General features: G+C 40.3%; 1 protein-coding gene across 3 annotated transcripts; it reads right to left on the reverse strand.

Moving 5' to 3' along the window:
- Positions 1-675: 675 nt before the first annotated feature.
- Positions 676-9,587, reverse strand: hacl1 (2-hydroxyacyl-CoA lyase 1). Of its 3 annotated transcripts, XM_008432485.2 has the most exons (17): positions 9,408-9,584; positions 9,161-9,265; positions 9,026-9,066; positions 7,485-7,565; positions 6,919-6,991; positions 6,767-6,844; positions 6,596-6,690; positions 6,399-6,511; positions 6,136-6,271; positions 5,821-5,926; positions 5,609-5,692; positions 5,412-5,513; positions 5,166-5,320; positions 4,382-4,540; positions 4,194-4,301; positions 3,904-4,090; positions 676-977 (listed from the first exon to the last, which is right to left on the reverse strand). In XM_008432485.2, exons 1-17 carry the CDS (start codon positions 9,456-9,458, stop codon positions 945-947), a joined length of 1,707 nt encoding a protein of 568 aa, XP_008430707.1. In that variant the 5' UTR covers positions 9,459-9,584; the 3' UTR covers positions 676-944. The 3 variants fall into 3 exon arrangements, with proteins under 3 accessions (XP_008430707.1, XP_017165236.1, XP_017165237.1); XM_017309747.1 differs by lacking the exon at positions 4,194-4,301 and having other exon boundaries at positions 9,408-9,587; XM_017309748.1 differs by lacking the exons at positions 9,026-9,066; positions 9,161-9,265; positions 9,408-9,584 and adding an exon at positions 8,547-8,746.
- Between the last annotated feature and the right edge of the window lie 29 nt (positions 9,588-9,616).

Raw genomic sequence — 9,616 nt, forward strand, 5'->3', positions numbered from 1 at the left:
TATCAAGATGTTTATTGACAAATATGAGAATATGCAATCTTTTTGGCCCACATTGCTTTTTGCTTTGAAACTCTGATGCCATTTGGCACTGAACTTTACCGAAGCAAGTGAGGTCTGTACGTCACTGGGTGTCGTTCTGGTTCATTTTACCTCTCGGAAGAGTAGAGTTAAACAATAGGAAAAGAGATTTTTTTAAAATGGAGGGGGAATTGTATTTTTCTCGTAGAGCTATGCTGGTTTGGCAAGATCTGTTCCTCAATCACAGCATCATTTCAAAACTGCATGTTGTATTTACTCATGAAATTTCTGATACATAGTTTGACCTCTGATCTGAAACAGTGATACAGAAGCAAAAAACACGTCTGTAAGAAGAAAAATACATTTTCACGGTATTAAAACTAATTTACCTGTTAAATTTATCAATAACTTTAATATGGATATTTTTAACCTTCAAACAATCTTGCCTGTCAGTCAACAGTAAAGAAAGAGTATGTAATAAATGTGTAGTTGAAAGTTGTGTCCTAGTTGCACTTTAATTATCTGGATCATCTATTGTATCATTCATAAGAAGGTTAAACTCAAAAGATGAGGAAAAAAAAGTGAAAAATCAATTGCACTTTTAAGTTCCTCATGTGCTTTTATTGGTTTGTTTGCCCAAACAACAGTCATGCCACATAATTTTAAGCATTATTTTGTTTTATTTTATTCAACAGCATCAATATTCATTCTCTTAATATTATCATATCAAGTCTTTCAGAAGAAAATATTAACTATAGTGAAAAAAGTTTCACTGTGTGAACTGTAAAAGGTTGCTAGCTCCTAAAACATAGCAAGTATCAAAAAACATTAATTATTTCATAGGAACAATCAATAAAATTAAAACAGTTTCATGTTTTAAAGCTTCCACTGCTCATCCGCTGACGTTCTGGACGAAGGTTCGAGTCTTAAAGGTTGGAGCGTGTGAGCCAAGGAAACTCCTGTAAACACAGACACCATCAAAATCCATTAGCTTATCATGTTAATACAGCATCCATCAAACCAATGAGGTTTATTTTCATTATTCTCAGACTCGACTTTGTCTTCTGTAAGCATAAGTAGATGCTAAACACCAATTAAACCAACCCAATTCAAATAAAAAGAAACAGGTTTTCTTCAGGCGCAGGGCTCAGCACCAGACACGGACCTTCACGCAACCTTCAGATTTGCCTGCTGAGGGTTGCGTGGATACATTCAACATAAACAAAGAGGGGCTGTGCTTTCTAATTACAGGATCCCTGAAATAGAAAGGCCAGCTTGGAGTTAGACGAAGGGATTGTGAGGGGGATACAACAGTTCGGCTATGCACCTGGGGTGCACAGATTAATGCTTCAGGGCGGGACGTCGGTCTACAAAGCGGTGGGAGGATGAGACGAGGCTCGAGCCGTTTGATGCTCCATGCAAATCCTGAACTGCAGCGCTCTTTTATCCTTTAAGGACAGCCAGCTGTGCTGCTGTGAGGGTCAAAAAGGTTCTTGTGCTCCCCGTGACTTCCTACGAAATCTAAAACAAAAAATATTGCTTAGGAATATGTGTAGCTTCTGGAGATGTAGTAAAAGGGGAACTACATTTGTTGATCCTTTTATTTCTTAAAATACATTATGCTGTAAGGAAATGTACATTTTCTTACACTGAGCAAGTTTTTATCTTAAAAATTTCTAAGGGAGTTCAGTTCATAAGATTTTGCATTCGTTTATAGTCCTGTCTGTTGCAGTTACCAACCCAGGCCACAGGGTGGCGTGAATTCACCCTACATCTCCTGTTTAACCTCGACTGTGAATGTAAATAAATGCAGCTAGTGTTTGGTGTCTAGTTACAGTGGCTGCTTCAATAATTAATGCTCTCCTTGACTGGACTTTGTCAGTTGATGATGTGGATGACCATTTACTAATTATGTAACCTCTGAAGGCAATTGACTGGACTGAATTTTATTTAGGGTTGGTAGCAGGGGTGAAAGTAGTTTTAAATTCTTGGGGGTACTATGACAAAAAAAAATTATATATATATATATATATATATATATATATATATATATATAGCTTCTTTGTGTGCTTTGGAGTTTCTGTGCTGATAACATTTTTGCGAAGTGATAAAAGCTGGTAGCTCTTGAATTGCTACAAAATAAAGCCGTATTTTCTTCAGCCCACTGGCTGCAATGTTGACACCTTGAGATGCCATGAGACCTAAATTCTGAACATTTAGCTTTTAAACTGGTTCTATTGTTCCTGTGTCCAGACATAGGGGTAATCAGTACCCCAGCATCATCACCCGTTTCTTCTGAAGATCCTGCAGCTTCCACTTCTCTTCCTAACATGGTACCTCCTCACCCTGGAGGAACCACAGAGCTCTGTCAGGTTAAAGCTCATCGTCTGAAGTTGGGATATTTTTCCTCCAACAGGTTCCAGAGGAATCACCTCAAACCAGATGTTGGACTGGATTTTATTTCAATGTCATTTGTGAATGTTAGAGCCTCATTTTCAATAGTGGAGCTATAAAGGTTGAAAAAGGTTATTATTTTGGAGAAAATCTCATCAACATAAATATTTACACAAAATAAGAGGCAAAAAAATTTGTTTGATAAAGGAAAAGCCTCTCAGACTCTGAGCCCGACCGCACCAAACTATTTTTTTTATAATAGACAATTTAATTTCACATAATTATCGCGGTAGAAGCCATTTGTTTGTTAAATACTTAATGAAACATATTTACCGTGTTTGATGTTTGTTGTAAATGACGTATACTCACAAAGAACGAGATAATTAGTCCAAGATTTTCGTTTATTCAACGTTCAGAAACTACAGCGGCTGTGATGAGCCAARGCAAAGGTAAAAAAAGGTAAAACAACCCGAACAAGTGATCAACTCTAAACCACTCACCTTTTTACTCTCCGTCTCTCCGTCATTTAAGCACACCCGTTGCCATGGCAACCTCATGCGCTCCACAATCCGACCAGAGATTACGTTAAAAACATAACATTCAGTCCGTTACAATATCAGGTTTTCAGGCCTGATATTTATTTTGCWATCATTAATAAGCCTCTCATGAACACAGCGGTGGTTGATTAGTTCATTTTAAACTCCTGCTCTAGTAATGGAACCGAAACGCACAGAATTGCGCAACGCCTTGTTGAAACAATAATCACTTAGATTATTATTGTCGTTGGGTCATTAATTTGAACACGTTTTGTTGATTTTTTTGTTGTTGTTCTTTAATAAAGTTATGAATGTTTTGATAAGGAGTCAGAGGAGGACGTGCTGGTCTCAGCGTTCTGGCGGCGTTCTGTTTGTCACCTCATGCTGAGAACGTCTCAAAACCTTCCGCGATCGACGTATTGCACCGCTGCTCTAGCAAAGCACGAACAGTTCAGAAACAATATGAAATGGGAAAAAAGCCATTTATTAACTGATTAAGTCGTGTTTTAGATTGTTATTGAAAAACTAATCAGTCACGGCTAATTAGTGGGTGAACTCACTGCTGCACAGTGAACCCGTTGTTTTTTACAGCTGACAGCCGCTCCCCTCTCTTGAGGGTACTGCGTACCCCCGCTAAATCTTTTAGGGGTACTCAGTACCCTGCCGTACCCCCTTACTTTCACCCCTGGTTGGCAGAGAAAAGGGGGAAGAAATAAAATGCTCACATCCTTTTTTAAATGTTTTTTTTGTAAAAAGAAACAAGCAAGAAAAAAAAAGACACTGTTCCTTGTACTTCTTCATCATGCATCAATTCATGTTGGTCAATCAGATAAAATCTCGATGGAATATATTGAAGTTTGTGGGACAAATACTTCTGACAGGCACTATATAAAAACTGAGTCGATTCAGATCAGAACCGTGACTGATCGATGTAATTACAGAGGCGTTCATGTACCTGCTGCTTTCTGTCAGACGAAGGATCAATGAGCACGTTGAGCAGACTCGGTCTCTCCCAGTCGGTCAGGCAGAGCTGCAAGGCGTCGCGCAGCTCCTCCGAGGTCCTCACCAGAAACCCCTGACCTCCAAATGCCGTCATTACCTCATTATAGCGGGCGTCGGGCAGAAGGGAGACAGGAGGCGCCCTGAAGGAGAGCACACACATATAGGAAGGTGATTATACATAGAAATACAAATTGGATTGCACAGGTTGTCCTATAGCCACTTTCTCGTTAATGGAAGACTCACACAGAGGTCAGGTCACCCATTTTTGACATTTCTTTCCACGTATTGGCATCTACTCCACTGTAAATGCCATTATTATTGACCACAATAATGATCACAGGCAGATTATACCTAGTAAAAAGGGGGGAAAAATTAATGTCCACTGGTGTTGGAAAAAGTAACATGACTGCATTATGAAAACTGTAACAGACCTGCACATGGTTTCGACCTCCATGCCAGAGAAGCCGAAGGCGCTGTCTCCCTCCACACAGACAACTCTTTGGGGTTTGGTCCTGGTCGTCTCCACGGCAGCTGCTGCTATGGCGAAGCCAAGGCCGACTCCCATCGTTCCAAAGGTGCCCGCATCCAACCTTCACATCAACACAGTTACGCCACACAGGCTCCTGTATTGACTTTATTCAGCCAATTTTATTGGCACTCTTATGATAGAATGTGAAATCCTTTGGAATAAGGAATTTTTTTATTACAGTGGTGTAATTTCACAAAGAAAATGTGGAAAAATCCATCAACTAATTTGGGTAATTTTATTCGCCCTAATTTAGGGCAGCCAATAAGTCTGCCACCTCTTATTTTGCTAAAAAAGTAATTTTTTTTTGCTTGAAAATCACATTTTTAAAAAACTCTTAGCGGTGCTAAGAAATGTGACATTTCACTGCAAGCGTCCTTTGATCACATGTCAGGCATAGTTTCATTTTAAAAGATCTAGGGTTAGGGCTAATCCTGGGATTGATGTTTGACAATTTAACCAATTTAAGACATAATATTAGTAAGTTGTAAAGAAATGTCAAGTACGGCCATTTCTGGTAAAAGTTAATACTGTTTGAGAATTTTATAAAAAAAAAAAAAAAAAAAAAAGTTAATCATAGATGAATCAAAAAATATATACACTCATTTCAGAGCAGCTATCAGATGTGGACTCATTTCCATCGGTCCACTCTGTGCCACTTGAAGCTTGACGCTGACAAAACACCTCACCTGTGTCGGGGTAGGTAGTTATTCAGCATGGTGCGTCCGATGTCCATAGTGTTAGCGCCCTCGCTAACAATGATGCAATCGCGTGGAAGCAGCTGAGAAATGTGATGAAACACAGTGTAGTAGTTCATGGGCAACGTTTCCTTAAGAGCCAGATCCTGTGACGAAAGCAAGAGCGTCAATTAGGAATATCTGCAAAGAGTTTGTAGTGGCAAGAGATTTGTCCGAAATTAGAGCAGTCGGACCCACCTTTGATGTTTTTATATTAGCAGCAACCTTCTCGCTGAGCGCGCTCCACCACTCGGTCTTAGAGGGATATTTCCAGCCATCTCTGCGGACACACGTCAGAAGCTGAAGGAAAACAAAAAAAAAAAAAAAAAGAGGATACAATTATTTAATCCGTCCACATCTAGAGGAAAGCTAAAATACCGAATCTCATGTCAGACCTGAGACACAACAGCACCGACGTCCCCCAGGAGAGCAACACGTGCCTTCACGTTGTTTCCCATTTCCTCGGCGCAGAGGTCAACCTGGAAGAAGCATTTGGTTTCATTTTCATTACAGTGCAGTGACGCCCCCAGGAGCAGATTATCGTACAAACAGGTTTTTAACATCTGTGCTGATGTTTAGTGAAATATTGGCTGCGACATTTACACACCTGAATGATCTTAACATCAGGATTAAATCTGGGTGGCAGACCAAAATGCAGCATCCAGTTTAGCCTCGCTCCGAGCAGGAGAACGACGTCGGCCTGAAGAAGAGCTCTTTGCAACAGAAAAAATAAAATAAAATAATAAAAGCAATAACAAGTTTAGATTAATGTTTGTGGGCGACGCTCTGTAAAGATGTGCAAAAATAAATCTTTCATTGCAGAATTTAGGCAAAAAAAATGTAGAAAAACACAAACAAAAAAAAAAAAAAACCCTTAAACTGTCAGTTCTGGAGCTTGATTAGGTTACAGTATTTGGCCGACCTGGAGCGAGCAGCGGCCACACAGCTGGGGTGATCGTCGGGCAGGATTCCTTTGCCCATAGGTGTGGGCAGGAACGGGAGCCCACTCTCCTCCACAAACTCCGTCAGCACAGCCTCCGCCCTGCCGTAAGCTGCTCCTGCTCAGAACACACAACTTCACAGCCTCATTCTGTCGCAGCTGATTTGCATCACAGACAAAAGAAATAAAAAGGTATGCCCCTGTAAGTTTGAAAAAAATTTAAATGTATATTTTCTTTGAATTACCCTTTCCAATGATGACCAATGGTGTCTTTGCTGCTTTTAGGACGGAGAGGGCCTCTTCAACTGCAGCGCTGGCGGCCAAACTCACAGGTGGTGGTGGACAGCAGGACACTTCCCTGCAGGAGAGATCAGTTAATCTTATTCTTTTACACTTTGAGCGGCCGTTTAGATAAAAAAGGATGCATTGAAATCAAACAAACCTGACTTTGTCCCGCTCTACTTTAGCATTGACCATGTCCCCTGCGATGTCAACGTAAACAGCACCCGGGCGTCCGTATATGCTGGTGCGAACTGCCTATGAGTGAACAAATACGATCTACTTCATTCTTAAGGAATCCTATTTGCGTGAAAACAAATAATAACGTAGTCACCTTCTCTATGACTGAGGGGATAGCTTCCAGACTGCTGGCCCTGGCAGTAAACTTGCTGTAGAGGCGGCACGCCTCCACCTAAAAATGAATGAAACCGGGAGTCAGGGCAGAGACTCAGAGTTAAAGAAAAATCCACAGGAAGGTAGAATCACCTGGGGAAACTCCTGGAAGGCTCCTGCCGTTTCCTGGTTTCGATCCGAGGAGCCGCCGATCACGAGCACTGGCCTGAGTAGAGAAAACACTTCCTCTACAGCCCTGCTACTTCAACCTTTTCACATTTTACAATCTCAAACGTCAATGTGATGTTTAGTTGTGATTACATTCAGCCTCTCAGTCAAAATATAGACCCATCTTTGACCATTCTTCTTAACAAAATGGTACAATCTCTCTAAGGAGCAGCTTTAAAGCCATTTCCAGTTTAATTAATCCATCTCAGTTTCAATTCTTTTCAGTTCCCTTATTTAGCTTCATGATTTTCTTTGTTCAATAATGTTCTCCAACAAACCTTTGAATGGACTTCATTTAATAATTAGGTGACTAATCATGAACGTTTTGGAAACAAAATTGAAAACTATATATCTTCAGAATTATGTTCTTACTCTTTGTTGTCCTTCCATTAAAAAAAAAAAAAATTAATTGTAAATGTAATAGTTTTGGGGTGTGAATGAAAGCAACAGATGTGACAGTGAAAGAGGAAAGTTTCAACATTGTGTAATACCAGCAGTTCATGTTGGCGTTGGCCATCCCACCCAGAGCATGAATGAGTCCAGGTCCAGACACCACCAGGCAGGCTCCTGGTCTGGATTCAGAGGTCAACAGGAATGAAGCAACATGTTAGCAAGAAAGCGACACAACAACAACCTAAACACATTGTTCTGCTCAGCAAACAGAGGTCTTTACCAGTGGTGGAGAAAGCACTCAAAAAATTTACTTAAGTAGAAGTACAAATACACAGACAAAAATGTACTCAAGTAAAAGTAAAACTACCACATTAACATTTTACTTAAGTAAAAGTAAAAAAGTACTGGCTTTTAAAAATACTTAAGTATTAAAAGTAAAAGTACTTGCTGAATGGATTACCTAATCGCTAATATCATTAAGTGTACCGATCGTATGTAATTTTAATACATTAGAAATGTGCCATTTTAATGAACAATACCACAGATAAAGCATGTTTTTATTGTGTTTACTCTGTAACATAGCTTAGACTTAGATATGCGATTCTATGCATCATAATTTCAGGGATGGAAGCATCTTGTCTCCTGTCCAAACATAACATGGACTTTACTTTTTTTTGCCACTAATGGCATTTATTTTTAAAGAAATCCAACAGAAAGGGGATGGAAAGAAGGTGGGTGGGGGTGGACATTCAACCAAGGAGCCAGTAGCAGTGTTGTAGTCAATACCACCAACCCAAGACCAAGTCAAGACCAGCACCTCGTGCTACGTGACATAAAATAAATGTACTTTTACCTATCAAAATTGCTTCTCAAATTGATCTGAAAGATCCACATTCCCATAAAACACCTAGATATTAAATACTTAGAGCTGAAATAAATTTAATCAGTAAAGATCCATCCAGAAGAATCGGATCGTTCCTGAATATCATACCACTGTATTGCACTTTGGTACCAGCGTTGTCCCATACAGTATATGAGACGCCTCAGTCAACACCTCCACACAATAATTCAGCGCATGAGTGACAACTCTTTTTTCATCGCAGATGCAACATGTGTCTCTGTACAGCTAGCTTTGCTAGCAACACGTCCACGGAGCTTACCTTTCTTTAAACTTTCCTTCCAAGTGATGCTAAATGTTGGACGAAGTCCCACCGTCTGTGAAAGCGAAGCGCTGCTGATTTTACATGTCGCCATATCGATTTATGCAGAGCTATATTACTGAGGATTAGACAGACATCTTCTCCCGCTCACTGCGCATGTCTTGGAGATCCGCGTGCGAGTAAAGGTGGAGGCGATGGGTGACAACAGACACTAAGTCACGTTATTGCTCGGATTTTACGGCGCCACCTTCACATTTTAACGGAAAAAAAGAACAACGCGACTTGGATGTAACGAGTAACGTGACACTTTTGTAGAAATGTAGTGAAGTAGAAAGTACAGATACTTACTGTAAAATGTAGTGGAGTAAAAGTAGAAAGTATCCATTATTAAATCTACTTAAGTACAGATACACGAAAATTGTACTTAAGTACAGTAACGAAGTACTTGTACTTCGTTACTTCCCACCACTGGGTCTTACCTCCCTGTTATGTATCCAACCGCAGATGCAGCATAGCACGCCTATGGGGTGACAGAACAATCTGTGAGATCTAATCATTATACTGTAAGTATTTAGTCACTCTTTTAAAGAGTAGAGGGCGTTCGGATCATTTACCGCCTGCTCGTTACGCATTCCCACATATTTGATCCCAGCAGCCTGAGCAGCCATGGCCACTTCAATGATAGGAACACCGACTATTCCAAACATGTACTCCACTTTCTGCAGGGAGAAGCAATATCTAAATGAGATCAGGTCATCAAATGCCTGAAGCTATAAAGTTTGGCAACTCTTGCAGCCCAGAACATGAACTCTGACACAGTTCTGCAGAGGTAAAAAGCTACATCTGAACGCCCGATCTCACCTGAGTTTTCAGAGACTCGGCAATGAGCTGAGCGCCTGTCACTTCGTCCATGACTCCTGAGCAGTAGTTTAAATAAATATATATATATATATATATGTATGTATTTAGCTGGATATTACTGATCAAACCACTGACTGCTGTGACTTCTCAGTAGAGCACTATAGATACGCCCATGGATACGCCTCCTTTTTGTTCCGTTTCCGGGATGA

Source organism: Poecilia reticulata, linkage group LG16, assembly GCF_000633615.1.
Source record: "Poecilia reticulata strain Guanapo linkage group LG16, Guppy_female_1.0+MT, whole genome shotgun sequence".
Lineage (NCBI taxonomy): Eukaryota > Metazoa > Chordata > Actinopteri > Cyprinodontiformes > Poeciliidae > Poecilia > Poecilia reticulata.

Bases quoted from the DNA above. Each gene is read 5' to 3' on its own strand.
- hacl1 (XM_008432485.2), bottom strand. From the start codon at position 9,458: ATGGACGAAGTGACAGGCGCTCAGCTCATTGCCGAGTCTCTGAAAACT. The intron at 5,514-5,608 runs GTCTGACATGAG...GTTTTCCTTCAG, and splicing joins TCGGTGCTGTTGTGTCTCAG to CTTCTGACGTGTGTCCGCAG. The intron at 4,302-4,381 runs GTCTGTTACAGT...CCTTTTTACTAG, and splicing joins GAGGTCGAAACCATGTGCAG to GTATAATCTGCCTGTGATCA.